Here is a 23,490-nt window from a genome sequence, read left to right as displayed (position 1 = left end):
CAGGAATGACTGGCATTTCACATGGAAATGAAAAAGCTGTTTATTGTCAGCAGGTTCCTTTCTTTGGCCCTAAGACAGAATCAAGTCCATGGCAAGGAGATTAGAAAGTTACCATGCCAAACCACCAGAGCTCAAAAAACCTACCAGAAGACACATACACCAAGATAAACTGTTCATTGTTTTCAACAGTGATGTCTCTTGAATATAAAACTGGACCATAAATTTTACTAGATCAGGCACATGCTGGTTTCATTGAGAAAATATAAAATTAAAAATTAAAAATAAATAAAAACACAAACAAACCAAAAAAGACCAAGTTGCAAGAGCTAGAATTGCTTTCCTTGAGATTAAGTTTTTGGTAGCACATGGCATGAACCTGAAGTGGTCTCCAGAAAGGTGAGTGAGCAGACAATTCTGTCACAAATCCTAGTATATAATAATTTTGGATAGTGTGCTACAGGCCTAAGACTTCAGTCCCTTTTGCTTTGGTAGGTAGGCTGTTCCCTGGTGTTTGCAGACTTGTGGCAACTCTAATCGACATTTGGAAGCAGCAGCCCCTTAAATGCAGCAACTTCCAGAAGCTGAGAAGAACCTAAGTGCAGCTTGTTCCTGACACTCATTAACTGCTCAGTTTATCATCTGTGCTGAAAGCTCAAGGAGGGAAGAGGTTAAAAGACATTTAAGAAATGTCTTGGCAAAACTCCATGATGCCAACGTGGCAGCGTTTGTTTCTCTGGTTTTGCCTGTTTGACACATTTTAAGCTCCACTACAATCATAAAAATTCGATATTAAACTGGCAAAATACTGTGCTGTACTGAATTGCTTGGTGCTAGTCGAGGTTTTCTTAATTTATAAATTCATGGTAGCAAACTAAGATGTGCTTTAAACATATCAGCCTAGTACTGTTTATTTATTTCTTTAGTTTTGTTTATTTACCAGTAACTTTTTATACAGTTAATCATGCCATCTTTTTATACAGTTAATCGTGCCATCTCATACTTTCTGGAGAAAGCCAGTTGATGTGAAGTATTTGTCTACATAGAGACAGTTAAGCAAACTGTCCAAGCGAAAAATCTGCCATTCAGATGTACTCAGGAAGTAACTTGCTGAACAAAACTAAATAAAGGTTAATTTTTATCTTTTCTGTTTTGAAACTGGAAATCATTCTGCATAATTGCCACATCTAACACAGGATAAACAAAGCAAACAGATCCTTTCTCCAGCTGCATTAAATCCAATTCCATTATACCAGGCATTTTGTACTCACAGGAACGTGATTAGTTATTTTTTTTTCCTCTCAGGCAGTTTATACTGAAGCATTTTGTTCAGTTTGTTAGCACAGTCTCTGATGGTCTTTTATATAGCTTTCACCATCCAGTTTTAGCTTTGAAGTTCCAGCTCCCGGCCTACTTGGGAAGTTGTCATGCTATTGCATGGCCTTTTTCTCCACAAACTGCTGTTTATAGCCTGCCTGTCACACAGCCAGCCGCCTGCTTTCCTATCACCTTGTGAGCCTGAACATTACTGTTTTTTTCTTCAGCAGAGAATTACAGTTAGAGCTCTCCTCCATCTCCAAGTTAATGTGGGTGATAGGGTTTGACCCAGTGAACTCATTGCAAGACGTTGTGAATGTAAATTAATGCAAAATATGATCTGAAAATCCTTATGATAACACATGTAACATCATACAAATATTCAACAGCCTAGGAGAAGCCAGAAGGTATATTAAAGAAAAAAACCAACATCATAAAAAACCTCAAACAAAACCAACCAAACTATCCTTTCCTCATCTCCTTCTTAATAAAACTAAACACACACATCTGGAAGAGCTAAGATTAAGCAAATAGCAAATACAGTCGACATTACATGAGTCATGCCATTTACTTTTCAGCTTCTTTTTTGTCTTCCCATATGCTCTGAACTTGTACTAAGTTTCTAGAAAACTTGTTTGGTTTCCTAATCTAATGGTCCACATAAGAAAGTTTAACGATTGATTAAAACCAGACTTCTCTTAAAAAGGTACAGCTCCTGTTTTAAGCATTTGCACTTGTCATTCAAGTTCAATATGCAATAGCATCCAATATTGTGATCTTATTTTTGGACATCTTTGCAGACTGCCCCTTTAACAGCGGCAAAACTGCAGAACTAAGTACAGACATTACAAACTTCATTAAGAAGCTTGCGGTACTTATTCCATGCTGACTGGCTGAGATCTGTTATTCTTCATGCATTTTCCCTACTGACATTACTTTTACTTGTTTTATTGCCATGACAGTAAATTCAGAGGATGCTCGGTCAGTAGATCTGGGACTACATTCTGAAAACGAGGACAGAGGTTTTTATACAGAAAACTTTCATTCTGCTTCCTGGGTTTTCAGAGGAGATGATGTCTCTCCGGATAACAGTCCTAGATGCCTCAGCAAAAGGCCTAGACCAGTTGCAAGTAAGTTGGCTGAAGCAACAGGTAATAAATGTCATAAAACAGTATTTATTTTGGGCACTCTGAGAATTCCAGGGGATCAACATTTTGCAGAAGACACTGGATGCTGAAGACAGGAAAAAGAGGAATCTAAGAAGCTAAAAGGTTGTTAAAAAATGTAAATAAGTAATTCTAATTTAGCAGCTGTCTTACAAAATATTATAATTGCTTGAAAAAATTGATACTGCAAAAACATCATAATTAAACCTCATCTCTAGCTGCATGATAAGGGTAGAAGCAGTGTAATTTTATAGCTTCTTCAAGCATGGCAAAATCACACAGAGCTATTTATGGACATAAAGTATTATAATGGTCATAAAAACTGTTCTCCGTCAAACTTTCAAACATAGTAGATCCAGAAAGAAAAGAATAAAGTTTCCTATGGGTATGAAGCATTGTTCTATTTGTAGTTTAAACCCTGTCATGCAAACACATATAGTGAATAACTTTTGCAGGGGGATTGGCGGTTTTACTTCACTTTTCAGATGTTAAAATGTTTTCAAATGACAAACTGAAACACCCCTCTATCTTTCCAGGAGATAGTTCTTTGCTGGAGCTCATAAATCATTCACAATATGAGAGAAAACAAACTTCCTCTATAAATTTCCAGATACTAAAATTCTCCCTTAAAATATATGAGAATATTCTGGAGAGCCATTTTCATTCCCTCTTCTCCCAAGGGAGAACTCAGAAGTTCAGCAAGATAGTTATAGTAGGTATTGAAGTATCTATGCTCTTTTAGACAGGTAACGTCAATTGGCCTGCTAGTAAACTGACCTTTAAAGCAATTTCTAACTTCAAAATTTTGCACAATTTGAAGACAAACAGCTGTCATAAGTTATTATTAAATTGGTCTCCATTAAACAAACATGTAAGACAGTGAAACAATCAAAAGCAGACACTCTGAAAATTCAAATTTACACTGAAGTCCTTCATGAGGATAAGATTTACTAACAAGCCAGAACATTTGAGACACAATAATACTACTAGACCCTGAGAAAAAGTTGGAAGCAGGCAATTAGACCCTGATCTTCACAGAATCCCAGAACGGTCAGGGTTGGAAGGGACCTCTGGAGATCATCTAGTCCAACCCCCCTGCCAGAGCAGGGTCACCTACAGCAGATCGCGCAGGGCGGCGTACAGGCGGGTTTTGAATGTCTCCAGTGTGGGAGACTCCACAACCTCTCTGGGCAGCCTGTTCCAGTGCTCCACTACCCTCAAAGTAAAGAAGTTCCTCCTCATGTTTAGATGGAATTTCCTATGTTCAAGTTCATGGCTGTTACCTCTTGTCCTATCACTGGGGACCACTGAAAAAAAGACTGTTCCCATCCCCATGGCACCCTCCCTTTAAGTATTTGTAAGTATTGATAAGATCCCCCCGCAGTCTTCTTTTCTCTAGACAAAAAGGACCCAAGTCCCTCAGCCTTTCCTCATGAGAAAGATGTTCCAGTCCCTTCCTTTTTACTGAGGATGATCCTTTTACATATTAAATGCTGCTGACTTGAAAAACACATCACATGGGTACAGCCACTGGTGGCAGGAGATGTCAGTGTGGTGGAGGGTTGGACTGGAGGACTGGGAGGCAGTGCGATCAGGGAGTGGACAGGGAAGGGTGGACGAAAGGAAAAGAAACAATTGGTATCCAAAAGATAGAAACCTTCTGAAACATAAAAAGAATGAAACTGCAAGAAACAGATTTAAACTCATTTGAGAATTTAGAGTGTATTTTGTTTTTGCAGCTTAGATGTCTGGCACAGAGAGCAGGAGTGCTTTTCTCTCCTAGAACACTGTCGGTAGAGTGGAACATCTGAACTCTTCTCCACCTCTTCATTGCAAAGTCTGGGCACTCAACTTAAACTGCTGACCAAAGTACATTTCATTGATGCTGTCTGTCTTTGCCCTAATGTGAATGGCATTTGATCAGTCATGGAGTGAGGGGGGTACGCACTGGCAGAGGGGCAGCACCAAACAGCTAGGAGTGATAGTGAAAGCATCCCAGCCATTTGCAGAAGCAGTAACTGTCAGTGCCTACAGAGAGGAAGTATTTTAAACAGGCTGCTGCTTGTCAAATTGAACTTGACTTGTAGGGAACAAGGGATGTCTTTCTTCCTGCTTTGCAGTTCGTGAAAGAACGGTGAAGATCGCTAAAGGAACCGGCAATTACCCTTGGGGTTTCAGGATCCAGTTCTCAAAGCCTATCCTTGTGACTGAAGTTGACACAAGTAAGTTGTATTTTCTTTAAAAATATGCATTAAATAGTATGGACATGGAAAAATATTTTCCAAAAACATTTTTTTCACAGTAGATTATGAATGTTTAGTTATAAATGAGAAGAGGAAAACTGTGTCCAAGAAATTGTAACTGGGATTTAGGTAACTGTGTATTGGTCCCCATGAAGGAAGCATATTTATCACTTCTCTAATTTACCTCCATTCCTGGCTGGCATGTGTCCAAGCACTATTTTATTAGGAGTGCATGCGCTTTGCAGCAGTTAACAAATAAACAAAAGATTGATATATTAACAAAACTGATTCAGTCCCTCCTTCACTGAACGTTTGTTGACTTAGTATGTCATTTCCTCCTAAAGACAAAACCCACAAAATGCTATAGCCAAATTCTATTAACCAGCAAAAGAAACAACAGCACAGAGAACAGTCATTTCATCTTAAATCTGAAGCTCACAAGAATAATAGATGTTTTCTCTACTGTCTTTACTGAACATCATACCAGATCTTTGTTTGCACTTTAGGTCAAAACCTTCAGATACTGAAATGCCTGTTTGCATCTTAAAGCATTTAAGTCCTAATGGCATTTATAATGAAATTTCTCCACTGTCAGTGACCATCTAGTGTTGATCCAGCACCTAAATCCTGGAGTTTCATTTACAGACAACTAACAGGTTGCTCAGAAAAACTTGTTCCGCCTCCAAGTTGACGTCATGAAGGCCCCAAAGCATAATCCTTGACTGGTTGGACAGATATGTGTTTTACTAGAAAAGCTCAATTACATAGGCATGCCTGATATCCTAACTCTAAATAAAATGAGGTTTTTTTATTCCAGACAGTGCAGCTGAAGAAGCAGGGCTTCAGGTCGGGGATATTCTGATAGCCGTCAATGGAACTGATGTCACCAGCATGCCACATTCAGAAGCTGCCAATCTGGCAAGGAAAGGTAAGATTGAGATCACAATAAATTACATGGATAGGTTAGGATTGCTGTACAAGGCTCCAAATACATCTACACAAGTCGGATGATGGATGCAACAAAAATCTTAATTAACAGTTTAATGCATTACTATCTAATACAGTAGTATTGCCTTTTTATCTAGACCTTGCTAGGAACACAGAAGAAAACAAACATACAAAATATTCCCCAAGGAGCAGGTGTGACAGTAATGCTTTTGGCTCTCCTGCCTTAAAGAAAGTGACTGAGAAATTCCTGAAAGTGACTGCAGATACACCAATACCTTATTTATGCCTTTTGCTTCCTCAGGGAGAGGCTTCACAGCTTCGTTTGGTGCACCCAGTAGTGATTCCTGTGTTGCCAAGACCTGAACTCTAGTCAGGAGAGCAGAGAGGTTATTCCATGAGGCATCCTTTTGCAGCACCACAGAAACAAGGATGCATATTCTTCATAGAATTGTGGTGACTATACCCCAAAGATACCCATGTTTGCATGCTGAAAGCTAATTTACTGCAGTTCTTTTGTTTATCCCAGATATGGTTTTGACAAGAACTCACAGGAAATTCAATAAATTAAAATGCTTTTACAAGACAGTGACAAATTTAAGTTGACACATACCAAGTTCTTTAATTATAAAGGTGCCATTCGCGCTGTTATATTTAAAAGTATGTTGAGTCTTTTTGTAGATAAATCTCTGATTACTGGGTATTTTTAACTCCTCAGAGAACACCCCCTGGCCTAATCTTGGCACAGAGACAGCATTCCCAAAGTCAAATGTCCCCAAAAGAGAAATCCAACAAATGTTTTGTAAATGAAAATGTGCCATAGTCACATTTCTCAGTCCTCTTTAAGGCGTTGCTGCCTGCTCTGAAGTATTATCTGATATAATCAGAATTTCAAGCCTTTAGGGTCAAAGCATAGATTTATCGATAGCATCAGCGAATATTGTGAAATTGTACTTCATTGTTGATAACAAGAACATATTTTTAGACAATCTTGCAACCTAACATCTCCTTTGAGTACTTACCTTTTGCAGATGATAAGTAGACACTTTAGCACAGGTTAGCCTTCAACAGCAAGCCCCCTCAGTGAGGGGCACAGATAGCACAACAGGTTAGTAGACTCCAAGGCATGGAAAAGAAAGAATTCTCAAGAGCATATGTAAGATAACAGAGACTGAAGGGGCCCCTAAGAAAATCCTCAGCAATTTTTTATAAACTCCAATTTATGTACACCCATTTGAGCAATGAAATCTAACCACTTTTCTAGAGTGATAAAATATGCAAGCACCTAAGACATTGCTTGCAAAGGCAGGCCACAAAACCTGATTTAAGAGGTGTCTTCAGATAGCTGGCTCCCTTACCAACAACAGCTGGCTCCCTCCTCAACACAAAATTAGTTTCATTCCTGAATTTCTGTTAAAAGAATGACAAATATTGCTTGATTTAATTCATCATTTCCTAGGCTGCTTTTCTGCTTGCTAGAAGCTACATTGGGAGGAAAAGGGCGTGGGATAGAATACTACTTGCCCCCTACAGGGTTATTCAAAAATATTGACAGACTGGCTTATAGTTTTGATGCATGTTTTCACATTGTTCATGTAATATTTTAGGTCCTGATACCCTGACTATGGTGGTGGGATCAGATATCAGCCGTTACCCTAACACCCCCAGACCTACCTGCCGAGGATATTTGCATAAACGAACACAGTCAGCGATACTGAAGGGCTGGAGAAAGAGGTGGTTTGTGCTGAAACATAATGGCTACCTACACTATTACAAACACAAAAAGGTAAGGAGAGAACCTGGTGAGGAAGCAAGCTGTGTCCCGAACTACAAAGTACAGCAGTATTGTACTTAAATGCACAGACCATGGAGTTTCCAGGGATTCTCTTAGCTAACCTAGGAAGAACATCAGCAGAAATATCAGCTGGTTAGAAACAGGTAGAAATGGGTTTGCCTCCAACACACAATCTGAACACATACCAGTGAAATACAACCATGTCCACCCTTAATCAGAAACTACATGGGAACCTGAGCATGGCACCAAGTTCTTGACCTGTAAATAGTTTTTATCTATGCTAACAATGTCGCACATCTTCTGGTCAACTCAGCATATGAAGGATGTAGACGTACACGTACGCATATATGGACACATGTACATATACATATGTAGACATACGAGCACAAATTTCTAATAAACATGAATATAATCTAGACAACAAGATGGTATTAAGGAAATTCAGCAGAAGACAGTAGGGAAGCTAATACTACAGGCTTCACTCCTGATCATGAATCTATCTTTATATTGGTTTTTTTTTACTATGTCATCTCTCTCTATTTCACACTTCAAACTCCCACAGTGCATTCTGGTTCTTCCTCCTGGTGATCCTCAGCATAGTTTTTCATGGACAATACTGTTAAGATGAAGAAAAGAATTCACACTAGGCACGGCAGTTCTATATCCAAACTGAGATTAATCAAGCTTTCAACATTTAATCTTCTTGATCAAAACCAAACACTTTTGTGGGAAAAAGATATTTTGTGAAAAGTAATTAAAATTTATAGAAAGAGCTTGCTCTTCTACAATTCTCTATCTACCTGACATTTCCAGCAGAAAATCTGGTAGGCTTATTTCTCTGCATATGTCATGATATACACACTAGCCACCTAATCAGGGATATGCGGCAGAACCACTGACTATACAACAAAGCAGTCTGGCTTTCCATCCTCGTTATTACAACGCTACCTATTCTGGTCTCAAAACAAAAACAAATAGCAAATAAAACACACTCTAAAAAGAATACAAACATATAGGAACATTTGTTTGGAGAGAAGATTTTATTTTATTTATTTTATTTTATTTTATTTTATCAGGTCCTTCATCAAACTCCTGAAATGTAAAAAAACATCTAGTTATGCCATTTAAATACTCGCCACTTTCCAGTCAATTAAGTACCTCTGAAGGCAGAGTGTTAGATAAATTGGACTGAGGATTAGAAGGTGCCCCATAATCCTACATTCATTAATATTTAATTAAATTTTCTTTTATTTCTTTCAACTAGCAGATTTCTTTTTAAGCCTACCTTTTCTTCCCCAGCTAGCTTTGTCTTATTTACTGCACTGCAAAAAATAACTATTTCAATCATACCAACCTTATGTTGTGATAGTAGCCTGTTTCTTTATCCTGAAAATACGCATTTGCTTTTGCTTAAAAAGAGTAAATAAATTTAAAGCACTGCGTTAATATGTTGTAGTAATAATTACTGCTTGTTTTCTTGCATTGTCCAAGACTAGTGCCATTCAACCACTTTGTAATTATTTCATACCATTTTTTTGCCAGCTGCTCTCTCTCTGTCTCTGGACTCCAAAGAATACATTGAAATATTGCAGTACCACTTTAGCAACTGAAAGCACGAGGACATTCTTCACTGCCTCTTGTGCTTACAGAGTACTCTAAAGACTCATTTAGTAAGACAGAAAGAAAGATACTTAAATACAAATATGCTTCTTCACTACTGAGAGATCCAATGCCCAAATGAAGTAAGAGGGAGCTCAATTGGACTCATTGTCACTTCTTTCTTTTGGTATGATTTCTACCAGGGCGTAAGAGGAACAACACATACAGATGCTGCTCATCCCAGTTCCTTTTCTAAGGGAATTACAAATAATGTTCTTAGTTTAACACAGCATTTATGTAACGTCAGATGCATGATTAAGTTGGAAACATTATGTTCCAGGCCTTGCCTCACTCAGGAAGAAAAATTTTTCCACTTAGCAGATATAAAATGTTCTTTGATACCATTCATTGACAGCAAGAATAATTCATGGAGACAAAAATAGTTTAGGATAATCTGCATGTCAGTATCCAACAAACTGATCAGAGTCATCAATTTTCAGGGCTTAATTCTGATGTTGAGAACAAGACCTTACATTGGTGTAGTTTCAGTGGCTCCAACAAGGTCATGCCTGATTTCCACCTACGTAAGAAGACAATCAGGCCTTTTATTTACATCTGAAGGGATGCATATAATGTTTTGTTGAGGAGAAAAGAAAGGGTGTTTCATCTTCTGCTTTAGTCCATATCAACAAACAAATCATTGCTATTTACAGGCAGAAATTATCCATGCTGAGCTTTCCTTTTCCCACCAATATTAAAAAAGGGAATGATGTTTCTAGAGCTTTTTACGTATTGACTCACCCATGCGATTGCTGCTGTTTCAGACTCATCTCTATCCAATCACATATTGGTGAAGTGATTGCTGTTGCAACAGCTTTGGTCACTTGACATACAAGGTCTTTTTGTTTTCCCTCAAACAGGTGCTGCCACTGACCTTGACTCTAAAATCCACATAAGTAACTAAAACACATTTGTCACTTCAGTGGACACAACTGTGTCCGCCACCTCATAGCAGAAATATTCGGCACATTGGGTTAGAACCTTGTTTTGTGTAAATTACTGAGATCAGTGGAGTTACAATGACTCATAATGTTTTTGCTTACATTTAGCAGCAGTGGAGTTCCACTAGATACTCTACAGTTCTGATCCCCCATTGTCCAGAACACTGGATCTTCTCAAACATTTCTTTGTCCATGTGCCTGTTTTTTTTTCTCCTAAAGGAAAGACATCTGGACATTGTGAGGAGATAGACAGTGATGTACATTTAAATTCTACCCTGAGATAAGTACAAGCAATCAAGTTTCTTCTGCTTCAAATAACATTATTTTAGGGAAAGCTGAAAGCACATCAGCATAGTCAAACATTGATCCTTTACAGAAAGCAGTATCTGCTCCTCTAAAACTATCATTTGTTGCGCAGCACAGTAAAGTGACTGCAAAATCACCACAAAATATCTATGGTGAAGGCTTCAGTGTAGGACAGAGAAACCTTAATCACCTTTACGTGTGACAGGTAAGATAACAAAAGCAATCTAGCCACACCAGTAAAGCATCACCTCAACAGGTTAAATAAGTTCACGCAGAGCTGCCATCACCAAGTAGCTTCTAGAACCTGACAGTCAACTTGGAAACTTTACAATATGCTGCAGCCTTCAGGTTGAAAAAATACCAGTCTTGCAAACCCATTGAAAAGGAGAAATATAATCCCTGGGACCCAGGAACAAATGGGCCAATAAGGGGTTTAAAAGCTGTGGAGCTTGCATTCCTCTATCATGAGAACATATCTGCTGGAGAGCTAACAGTGCTCTAGGCATTATAGCCCAAAACATTTCCCAAAATTCCTCATTACAAATATTCATCATGTAAGGAGCTCAGCAAATTAAATGCTGGGATTTATAGATCCACTAAAAATGCCAGCCAAAGCCAGAATTTCCTAGTTTCAACTCATTGGTTCTTTCTTGCTATGTAATGGTTAATAAAATACACATAATAAGTGATATTTGTGGATGAAAGAAGAGGAAAAAAAAAGGTAGAGTTGATAAAATTAAAAGATTTAACAAAAGATCATGTTTGTAACAAAGTCCTAACTCCTTTCTGTTTTGTGTCTTGCTGTGTTCCTTGGAATTATTTCCTGTCCCTTTGCCATAAATAGACCCTGGGAAAGAGGATAGTGAGACAGATAACCAATCTAACACCTGAAAAGGAAAATATGAAGTAAATATCATTGAGGTAATGGTCTAGGAGAAGGTATAAAGATGACTGGCTCCAAACAGGAAAGTGTTATCAATGTATCTGCCCTGCAGATTTCCTTTCCAGAAAGCAGAGACTGATGTATTCTAGTCAGATCAGCTCTGTCTCTCAGGTCCGTATGTTACATTTGTCATTTATTCCACTTCTCTCTCCAATTCCCTCAGCTAAGAATGATGTGGAACAACAGTAATTAGGAATAAATGTCTAAAGAGTATGAGTTTGCTGCCAGCATTTTGTATAGACTCAAAGTATGAAAGTCAAAAGAAGAAACTGTAATAGGAAGGAAGTAGGAGCAGTTAAGTTGGAAATCACTGTCCTGACAGTAGCAAAGAGCGTCCTTTAGAGATTCAGTTGTAGCAAGAGACTGAACTGTGAATAAAGAGCAAGTTCACCTTCAAGTGTAGCCCCAGAGAAATAGCATTCCTGATACTTCATGGTAGTAATGCTCTGAAACATGCTGTAAGAAAACTGCAACACGTACTCTTAAGAAGTACTCTCACTGAACTCAGTGACAGCAGTGAAGGGGAGGAATGTGCTTTTTGTCAGTCTCCATTGTGATTATATATGATAATGTCAGTTTAAAAAAGAATTATGATTTGCATTTCTTAGGCTCACAAGTTTAATGCCTCTAGGAAGCCCTCAGGCACAGTGTGAGTGACTAAGGCAAAGTTTCTCAAACCTGAGGCGAGGGCAGTGGGAACAAAGACGTGCCTTTCTTAACATCCAAAAGCAATTAGACCCCAGCTATTACATCACTTAAATGATCAGATGCTAGGTCATATTCCTGTTTCCATTATGAAGCCAGTCCATTTCAACAGCTCAACAGGATCTTGTCTTCTCTGTTTATTGCACTTTAACGCAGCCAGCATACTGGCAATTAAGTATTGCTCAGATAATTATACAGTGCCATTTACATTCAAAGGGGCCCATAACCTTCACTTTTTCTCAACAGCAGAAGGCTTTCCTCATTGAATATTCTTTAATTAGTGATTTCTCTGTGAAGGAAATTGCTGTGCCTTAGTTGTGTCTATTAGGGTATGTTTGTGTTTGTAAATCATTCCGTTCTCACCCTCTGCCGTATTCAGAACACCTGGAAACTGTATTATAATTTGCATTTTCTTTTTATTCCAAATAAGATTCAACAGCAACATTTACATACCTCCTATAACCAGCTGGATACCAGTCTTCTGTTTAACCTTTATTCACATCAACACACATCACTTCGCACCCAGGTCTCACAGAACAAGTGAAAGCCCTCCCTAAATGCAGAGAGGAAATTTAAATGCAGACTTCAGTGTTCCATTTTCTTTCTACAATTGTCTTCTCTGCATGTGGGAGCAGACCATTTTACAGGAAGTGTATTAACAAAAATTTTGCAACTCAGACTCTATAGTACATGCTTCTGGTTGCTTGCACGCAGCCTTAAGACAGTTCATAGCAGAACAAAATAGAGAGGAAAAAAAAAAAGCTTTTAAGTTATTTTAGTTTCTGTGGTATATACAGAGTCCAATTATTATACCAAGAAAGAAATCCCTTGTCTGCCATGTGTGGACCCTTCACATCATTTCAATCTATGACAAACATTCAGTCTTTTGTTCTCTTGAGCAAGCCTGTGTGTTCATCGCTAAGCCTAAGCACTTTATATAAAAGGCTTAGCTATAAATAGATTTAGGTCTGAGCCATTGCTCATAAAGATACCGCTTCTATTTGTTCTTCATTCTTGCTTGGAGCTTTATCATCATAGTCTGGGAGCTGCCACATTATTTAGATCTGGTATACAATCTGGTTTCTTCTCTACATTTTCCATTACTCCCATGGCTCTAGGATATATTTTTTAATTTACACTTAAGGAGCTGCTAAATCCAAGGCTTCCAGTACTTCCACTGTATTATTCTATTAATGAGTGAGAAAAAATTCTGGCTGATACGATACACAAGTTAGTTTTGGCCCACTAACAGATTGCATACCCTGACCCGGAGAAAGAATCATAATCAGATTTCATAATTAGATACATTATTTGACCTGATTCAAGTTGTTCAAAATTTTAATGTGAACAATAGTTCTTCCTGTGATGCTTGGTCCTGCAAACTGTTCTTTACCTTTTGTGCAATTAATTGGAGCTAATTACTCAACCTCAACAGAAGAACCAACTGGAATGTGAAGATTAGTTATATCACAAAACCACCTGATCATACATCATCTGACAGCCGATATAGTTAGGTGTAGGATAATTATGTTCTTAAGATCAGAGGAGCTTTTATGTCTTTTTCCCTTGTTATCTTGCTCTTTGGTATGTTTCTACTCTCTCTAGTTTAGATGTAAATTGTTTAAAGCAAAACAAAATGAAAAATTAAATAAATTCATCTCTACTGGTGAAAAATGCCAGTTGTGGAGTCTAGAGCTCTCTGTTCACTGACATTTGCAAGTCTTTTCCTCAAGAGGAAAGGAAAAAGATGTAGGAGAAAGAGACATAAAAGCCTTAGTCTCTCCTCTGCACCAATGTGTCCAGCTCAAAGAAGAAATGCAAACAGGCTCTAGCTATAATTTCCTAAAATATCCGAACAATGAGTCTACCACAAAGCAAAGTGATTAAAAAAACAAAAAAAAAAAAAAAAAGAGAGAGAGAGAGGGAGGGGAAGATTTTAGAGATACTACTAAGCAAACAGCACCAGACCTCAGGGAGAAGGTGGTCAGGGAAAACCAGAAAATAACAGATGGTGAAAATGCTGCAAGCCTGAGTGCCAGGGAGGGCATGTCAGCTGTGATGGAGAAAGTTAGGCAAATGAGAAAAAAGAAGGAAAAAGGAAAAAAAAACAGTTCATTTTCCTGTCTCATTTAAGAGATGTCTACTTTCAGAACACAGGGGCACATTCAGGAAGACATTTTTGAAAGAGTCAAAAATTCAGTCATGCCACTTCTGACCCCAAACCAATCTGAACCAGTGACCTAGGAGCAACTGCCTCATACTGTCCACTGCCGCACTCCAAAGCTAACCAGTCTTTTGTTTCTGCTTTCTAGCACTGCTCCGTTTTCACATTGTGTTTTAGATTTTTTCTACTATTTCTTCTAGGATTTGATCTTGTTTTCCATAAAGTTACTTTTATTCCATTTTCCTAGTACTTGCAGTCTTTTGTATAGCTTAATTTTAATCTCTTTTCATAGTTATTTCTGTTGTCGATTTTGATTTCTTTCACTGCAAATAGAATGAAATGTTCATATATCTTTTCAGCTTCTCCTTTCTAACAGACAAAGAAGCTTAACTAGAATAGCAAATATAACTCTGCTCAAATAAAATTATTTGAACACAGTGAATCATTCAGGAAATGCTGTGAATGTCATTTATTTTCTGGAAGCATTTACATCAAATCAAATAGGGCTGATTTGTGAATGTCCCAGGCTACATACACTACCTGAATGACCATTTCATACGATAAGGGAAGGAAATGTCTAGTTTTCTGTTCTTATTTCTCCCTTATTTCAGTCTCTCATAGTTGTACGTTGTTTAATATTTTCATTTTTTCTGCAGAAACATTCCCCCTAAAATTCAGGCCATCTTAAGAAAACTAGCTGCAAGGGAAGGATTACTTCAGATGTTTCTATTATTCTTAGAATAGTGTTTACCAAAGCAGCATACACTTTCTGCCTGCTACCCAGAGGTCTCTATCCATGTTCAATACTGCAGACTGCCAAGAATCCATGAAATAGCTGGTAGCAACCTTGCGAGAACTCAACTTTTTTACTTCAGTGCAGAATGGAAGAGGACTAGCTAAAATCTGAGTTAGTGCATTTAAAACCTGTATGATACATATCATCAACTCAGGCAGCATCACATAGTTATATGAGGTTCCTCCAGAGTGGCAGTATCATCAGTGGGTTACTCTTCAGTCACAGGCATAAGAAATGACTTTTAGAATTATTTTTTCAGCAATATACCTTTTGCACTTTTTGTAACAAAAGCATATTTTCCAAAGGAATGCTCTCTAGGTATCATTCATGAAAGCCACAGGAGTGAAAAGAAATGTCCCTTACGTCTGGGTTATCAGACTTAGGGGAGTATGGCTGCCTATTAGCCAATGAAGGACATTTGGTCTCACTTTGAATACCTCAACTCCATCTTATTCCTTTCCTAGTTGCATTCATTTGAAATGGAGTGGACATAAATCATTCTTGATGCCACAAAGCACTATCTGCATTCATTCTAGGCAGCACCGAAAGTGTTTAGAAAAGGAATTTATAGGGATGTGCAATAATAGTGGTCACACAGGCATTTCAGTATCTGCAGTGACTGTTGCCTTCAGTCTAGGACAGTCAGCAGAACCCAGCTTTGCACTTATTATTCTTTACACTAGGAATGAGATTTGGAGCCTGAATACATATTTTGGTTATGCTGTCTTTGCAATGTAGTTTTCTGTCTGAAGGCATTACGAGTAAAGTAGGTCACAAAGCACTGATGACTTTCAGGATTGCCTAGATCTACTGTACTGACCATAAAATTCATGTATAAGGAAGAGATAATTACATGTGCCAATGAGCATACAAGCAAATGTTTAACTATCTAATACCCACAGGTGTATATTTTGTTCATAGAAGGATCTGTAAGTTTATTTTTAGGCGAATAAAATAATTACATGGGGCATTTACAATTCAGCTTCTACCGACAACATTTCATTAACTCCCAATAATCAACTGATTTTATTCTATGAGACTCCACCATCTGTGTAATTTGCAAACAGCACTAATGTTCTTCATATGTCCCAGCATTAATGTATGTTTTCCATTTTATTACTGCCGAATTTGATGCAATTGTTAGAGACCCAGTCATAGCTCTTCAAAGCAAAGGGGCTAAGAATATCATTTGAAATGCAGCTAGAGTTCACCGTCCAGGTGTGTGCACCTTTGTTTTGAGTTAAGACACGTACTTCAGGGGAGCTGGGCTGGGAATGTCGGGGGCGGCATTGCTTCACCTACCTTCTTACATTAAGGAGCTTAATGGCTTCTTATAACTACCCACAGAGAAAGACACTGACAATGCCCTTCAGTCTCAAAGAGCTTTAACTCAATCAGGAACAACAGGACACAGTACAAAAGGTTTTGAAATGCGTTCCATTGAAAGTCGTCTGAAAAAGATGGGGAGCGTTATAAACGTATTGATATGTAGGGCAACTTTGCAAAGGAGCAGAAATCCATCCTTTTATATTATGCCCACTGTCTTCTGAATGTAAGCCTTTGTTCCCTCTATCTGCACCTATAAGGTGGGGTTTTCAGCATAAACCCAGACTGCAGGCAGCATTGCTTAGTAAAGAGACTCATGCTCCTAAATTCTTCGGTGCACTTTGAAAATCCCACTCTTGCTCAGCTGCACCCTCAAAAGTTAGAACATTTACAACTACCTTTTGAGGTTTCTGCATTCAGATATGACTTGTGATCAACCAAAAACAATTAAGAGAGCAAAAACAGAGATGCAAATTTAGAAGGTGTTTGACTAGTTTATCTTTTGTGACAGCACTGTATTTTCTGGGGCTGCTGATCATTAAAATATATGATGGTTCAAAAGCATAAGAGCTTATCACCTGTTTCTACACCTTTGAATATTCTCTGAGTTTTTCCCCTGCAAAAAGGGATGTTTCCTATTAGTTCTGAATTGGCACTCTTTCTCTCCAAATGCAGGATGAAGGGAAGTGCAGACCCCTGGAAGTAACAAAGCTGGAAGGAGCGGAAATTGGTGTTGATACCAGTCTGGGAAAACCATTTGTTTTTAAATGCATACCTCAAAATGGAAACAGGATTTTCTATTTCTGTGCAACTTCCAACCAAGAAATGAAAAGGTAAGTGATCTTTCATTTTACAGGGTCGGTGTGGTTATTCCAGTTTGGGTAGAGGGAGTCTGAATTTCTGGAGGATGTTCAAAATACCTGCCTTGATCAGTAGAAAAAAAATATCTATCAGCTACTTATGGGAAGATGGTGTTTCTAATTTTCATTTGAGCAAGCTTCAAAAATTATTTTTCAGCTTCATATTTTTTTATGAGGATTTTTTTTTCATGAAGTCTTTAATATTTACGCTTTGCTCAAGATCCCCCTGAATTTTTTATTTATCTCCAGAAAAAAATCTTCACCCATATTCTCATGCCTTCTCCCCCACTGTTATATCAAATGGAAGTGTAAATTTTCCTGTGGATGTAAACTTGATTACTGGTCATTTCATATGGATGATCTCTCTTCTTCCCAACAAGGACACTGCAATACAACCCAATCTTCCATTTCCTTTTCTGTCATTCTGTCATATTATCATTTTAGTATCTAAAAATGTAGGTATGCCGCAAAAGCGTATTGGTTCTGATAAGAGGCAATGAGTTTGGGCTTGACTCAGAGTTAGACTTAAAAGATATTCTTTTTGCATTTTCCAAAGACTATAGGTGACAAAACAAAGACACTAAAAGAACCTTTTAGACATTAATTTCAAAATGCACTAAAATCTAATTTTATTTTCCTTTTTGTTTTATTGTGAATTATCAAAAATATAAAGCTATGAAGTAGGATAACATTTGGTATTCATCCACCCATCTTTTTGTAAAATCTTGCTACTTAACATAGCACCCACCATTGTAATATCACAGCATTTTCCAGTTCCAAATTCTATACCATCCACAGCACGAGAAGAATAACTTTCCCAACAAATAGCTTGCTTTATTCTGTAGTCTCCATTTTCAGGATTCTTTACATCTCCCACAAATTCCTTATCTACATTATAATAAAGACACAAGAAGAGCGATCATTTAGCCAGACATGTTGAACTGTATATATATATATAGATTCCCTTGTCTGCAATATTGCCTTAATTTGTTACAATTACAAGCAAGCTTTAAGACTTATTTTTCTGAGAGATAGCAATGTTTATGTAGATTTAATCCACTACTTTTCTATCTTGAAGCCTTGAACGTGTCCTGAAAATTGCACATCCCTTTAGATGCTGTGTATGTCAGCAAGAGTTTAAAGAGGCAGTGAAGTACTTGTATTCTGCCCTACCAAACTAAGCTATTCTCATTTTTTGTCATTTACAGGTGGCTGGAGGCTATGGATAAAGCAGTGCATCCTGTCCATCAGGTAATACTTTATTTATAGGAGAGGCATGTGTATAGCAGATTGTGCAGAAGACCGGGAAACAGTAGATGTATTTGTGCATGGTCAGGTGCAGACAGCAGCATGGAAGCTGCATTCTTTTGTTCTGGGCTGCTGGGATATGAATCAGCTCCTACCTAAAAGCCATTTATTATTGTGACTAAGAAAATATGCTTTGCTGCCATTTGGTGGAACCAATCAAAATGCTCCCTCTCCAAATATCAGCAGCTTTAAACTGGTTCAGAAACATAGCCTAAAATGAGGGTAGTGGGAAAGGAAGAAGGGGAGAGATGACTCTCACAAACACGTTCTGCCCTAAGTAATGCTGTTTGGAGTAAAGGGAGAGAAGGTCTGTATCTTCTTAAGTATTCCCTGCAAGTCTGCCTTGGTTGCAATCTACCTGCTTATTATGTTAGAAAAGGGGGTGGGGGAGGGCAGTGTTGCTGGGTTCTTCTTTTCTGTATTTTCAGAGATGAAGAAAAGTAAGTTAGCTGATAAACTGTGAGTTACCTCTATCTCTTCATATAGCTATACTCTCTGCTGGCCCCTGTGGCTGGGAGAAACATAGCCATAACCGATCCTGAGCTGCTACAGAGAGAGCTTGGTCAGCCCAGCATAATTTATAATGAATCGTCCCTGGCTGAGCCCTGAACAGGGACCTGCAAAGCTATTTTTAGTACTTCCAAGGTTGGAAGCATAGGGGTCAAAGCCACTTCAGCCTCCACTTTTCTAGCCCCATGATTCTTATTCTTTCCTCCTATAGGCAGACCACCTTTATAAAAATATGCTGTTGATCTGTAAAATCCTTTTTTAAAAAGGTTTAGCTGCTCAACCAGCTTGGTTTTTAGCAGAATGTGAGGCTCAAATGCAGAGTAAGTATCAAAGTCTTACCTTTTTTGCAGATGAAATAAAATCATCAACCAAAAAAATAAGAGTATTGCAAAGTACAAATTACAACCTGCATTAATGCAGTGCAAAAAAAAAAAACAAAAAAAAGGAAAAAGAAATTTAAATTCCTTCTTCTCTCAACTCAGAGCACATGAGTGACTCCTTTAGCAGTGTGCTTTAGCGATGAGTTTCCAAACAGTGAAAGGAGGTGTATATTGCTATTTTAATTCCTTTTCCACTGAAATAAAATCAGCCAAACATATATTTCTTTTGGCTTCAGCTTTCAGATGTGATTGGAGGTGCAAAACCAAATTTGCTTCCAAGTATAGTCTACCTGGCAGTGTTTCTTAAAAGAATACAAAGAATCCACATACCTGAAAACTGCAAAAATAAATAAAACAGTTTAGGAAAAAGAAACAGAAAAATAGCCTGAGCCAAAAAGGAGGATAAAGGCACACATGCACAAAAGAAAGCACATCAAAAGAATCATTCTTTAGTGTAACATGCAAAAATAATTTGTTGGATGAAAAGTTCCAACATTATATATACAGAAAGATCTCTCATGCATTCACCAATTAATAATACAGTACGTTGGCTCCTTTCTGTGCTACTGCAGAAATGCTATTTTTGACTGCTTTATCTTTTTTAGTTTTGCCTTTGAACAAACAATATGTCGCTTTCATTACCTAACCCCTGTTCTTAATGAACCTTATATCTGTTCCTTCCTTCTAACTGGACTTTCCTTTCAGTTGAATAGAAAAAGCTTATATTTTCCTTTTTGTTTGTCTGCTATACCATTTGTTACTGACTTTTTGCAATAGCTAGTGTGTGTAAGGCTCACAACGCAACGATGTAACAGTGCAATATACTGATACTATGTCGTCTTAATGAATCTACAAGGAAAACTTTTTTATGAATACACCTAGTATTACTGAAGTCCTCTTCTGCACTGTGCTGCAATAAGTCTCGGCAGGTTTACTATTCATAACAAAGAATGCTGCTAGCTATATTGTGCCAAGTCTTTTTTCTGTCATTGCCTTGTCGAGGATACTAAAGAAATATCACAAGTAAATGCAAAAGAAAACCCCTATGGAAACAAACAGGATGCTATTGATATTGCACAATATTGTCCTCATGGGTTTCAAATGACAATGACACTGGTTGATGTAGAATCTGAAATACGTATTGCAGGTAAGCAAAACACACTAGGAGAGGCTGAGTGTCTAACACCTCTCAGATTTAAAGGAAAAGAAGAAATGGTTTAGGCTCACATTAGACAACTTGATCCTATTAAACAACAGTTTATTTTTTCCTGATTTTCTTTTTGGACTCTCTTATCACACAAATAACTTATATAATGGCAGTGTTCCATGGGTTGAACTTTTTCTTCACCCGTAAATGACAATAGGATAATTTTAGTAAAGAAAAAGACTACTTTGCAGAAAGGGATGGGTAGGCATCTGTAATAATTTTGTGTATGGTAGCACTTCCATCCAAGTCTGAGTGCTGTATTCTGGCCTCAGACACCACCACATTTTCTCTGAACCCAGAGGGTAGATGGTGAACCTTGTCTTGATAGGTTACACATAATAAAGACTGCCGAAGTCAGGCAGTCAGCAAGACAAATGTTTTTAAAAAGCTTCTTCATGCAGCTTTGAAATGATCTTGTTTCTACCAGCAAAGCTTGTACTGAAAAACAAAATAGATGCAGAAAAGACAAGTTATTATTGTAAGAAGAAAGTAGAAGTTGGTCACTATTTGCCATCAAATACAGGTTTTTCTAATTGTATTTTCCACACTGACTTTTCAAATTATTTTCACAACAAAAGCTAATTTCCTCCAGGGCACTAGAGCTTGTGTCTTTTCATACTAGCAGGTCCTCCTTAATTTCTTGCCAGAACTTTTCATTATATGCTCACTTTACAGAACCACGTGTGGGTAGATGTCACACTGCATAACACTACACTTCCACCCTTGGCTATCAAAAACCCAGAGTGCCTGGGGCTTCTCCACCAGCTGGACAGAAGCAAAGATGTCTGGATTCAGCACTACTGCATTCTGAAGGATGGCTGTTTGTACTTCTATGCCACTCTCCGGTCTACACCTGCGCAAGGTAAGGACAGCTCCTGGATTTTAATTGATCATTAAAGCAGAAAAGTTTCACTGCAGTTTCCAAATATAACTTTTACCATTAATGAGAGTTTCCTAACAGCAAATTCACTCTGTTCTGTGACTGTGAGTGAAGGAAGACCAGACTCAGTCTCTTTTTATAACATAGCTACCTCATTCCCCCCATCTTCTTCCCTTTCCTCCCATGGTCTGGATTTTTCTTTCTGGAATGGGGCTAGTCAGGACCTGTGCACATTACCTCAGGTCCAAGTATCAGTGACAAGATCCATCCTTCCAGAGCACTTTACAGTGGCTTGAGCTGGTCCCACTGATGGGCAGTCTGCTGAAAGTTGGTGACTCCTGCATGTTAGGTATCACCCTCAGAGGGACCAACATCATAAGCTCAGCTCTGGCACTACCAGGTTTTAAGGTGGCCTTGGCAAAGCTAGTCCACCCATCAACAGGCAGAACTTCCCTACTCCAGCAGAGGTTGGTGCTCCAGGCTGGGGCCACTGTAATTTGCAGCTAAAGCTGCAGTCTAGCAGTTCTCCCCATATCAGAAGAGGGTGTTCAGCCACGTTCTAAAAGCAGCAACATGAGGCTAATGGGGTCAATTGAAAGTAGAGGAGCTGAGTTTCAGGGACTAATGAGAGCCTGCAAGCACAACTCTGTGAAAGTCAGTATTTAAAATAAAAAGAGATGCCCCAAGGAGAGGGGATGGATCAGGACCAGCAGGACAAGGGAGGTGATTCTGCCCCTCTACTCCACTCTCACGAGACCCGACCTGGAGTACTGCATCCAGCTCTGGAGTCCTCAACATAAGAAGGACATGGACCTGCTGGAGCATGTCCAGAGGAGAGCCACGAGGATGATCCGAGGGCTGGAGCACCTCTCCTATGAGGAGAGGCTGAGAGAGTTGGGGCTGTTCAGCCTGGAGAAGAGAAGGCTCCAGGGAGATCTTATTGCGGCCTTCTGGTACCTAAAGGGGGCCTACAGGAGAGCTGGGGAAGGACTTTTTACTAGGGCATGTAGTGACAGGATGAGGGGGAATGGCTTTAAACGGGAAGAGGGCAGGTTTAGATTAAACATGAGGAAGAAATTTTTCACTATGAGGGTGGTAAGGCACTGGAACAGGTTGCCCAGAGAGGTTGTTGAGGCCCCATCCCCGGAGGTGTTCAAGGCCAGGCTGGTCGTGGCCTTGGGCAACCTGGTCTAGTGGGAGGGGTCTGTGCCTATGGCAGGGGGGTTGGAACTTGACGATCTTCAAGGTCCCTTCCAACCTAAACCATTCTGAGATTCTACGATTCTATAAATGCGCTCTCCCTATGGAGAGCTGGCAGTCAGAAGAATCTGAAAGAAAATGCTGTTGTACTTTTGAATTAGTGCAAAGGCAAAAATTCAGCATTATGTGTTTATGACACCTAAGCCTATGCTCCTACTGCTAAATACGTCACTTTGGTGTTTAAATATCCTACTACATACAAATTCTTGTACATGGTAGTGTTTTCTCTCTTGTTATTGCTACCATTGTTTTTTCCAATTTCACTACAGGTTCTCACTCCCCCATATAATTCCCAATGCTGTAGCATTAATTTGATGCTCTTGTCACTAAACGTGAGAGCCAAAAAAAAATAAGGAACCTGAAGACAGTAAGAGGAACACTCAGCTGCAGTTAATCAGCTCTGCAGGTCTTTTTGGCTATTCACCAAAAAATGGTGAAGTGAACCAAAAAAACCCCACAGTTAAAATGAAAATGTCCTGAAGACCGGATTCTGCGCAATATCTTTCCTTCACAGCTGGCTAGTGTGATCTGCAATGACATTCCAGTAAGCAAGGGGAACCAGTGCTGACTCTAGGATTTTTTTTAATGGCGAATTTCATATCCCTTAAGTTCTTGAAGGAAAGAAAAAGAACATTAAAGCTAGAAAAAGATATTTTGCCACTTATTACTTAATGAGAAGCTAAATAAAACTATACTGCTGATTATTTGCTGGATAGGAAGCATGTTTTACACTATTTTCAAATCAATTTTCAAAAAAAACCCTGCAAATGAACTTACACATT

The 23,490-nt window shown here is 38.5% G+C and overlaps 1 protein-coding gene across 1 annotated transcript in view; it reads left to right on the top strand.

Annotated features, from left to right (window-relative positions):
- The window catches only part of LOC104292318, a 47,856-nt gene that overhangs the window by 8,132 nt on the left and 16,234 nt on the right, over positions 1–23,490 (top strand). Inside the window, exons 5-9 of the mRNA XM_009891674.1 lie at positions 2,277–2,444; positions 4,601–4,702; positions 5,541–5,651; positions 7,276–7,454; positions 21,244–21,430. Coding sequence (XP_009889976.1) covers positions 2,277–2,444; positions 4,601–4,702; positions 5,541–5,651; positions 7,276–7,454; positions 21,244–21,430 — 747 coding nt within the window. The remainder of the gene's footprint in view (positions 1–2,276; positions 2,445–4,600; positions 4,703–5,540; positions 5,652–7,275; positions 7,455–21,243; positions 21,431–23,490) is intronic.

Source organism: Charadrius vociferus, unplaced genomic scaffold, assembly GCF_000708025.1.
Source record: "Charadrius vociferus isolate BGI_N301 unplaced genomic scaffold, ASM70802v2 scaffold609, whole genome shotgun sequence".
Classification (NCBI taxonomy): Eukaryota; Metazoa; Chordata; class Aves; order Charadriiformes; family Charadriidae; genus Charadrius; species Charadrius vociferus.
This window is presented reverse-complemented; position numbering and strand designations above follow the sequence as displayed.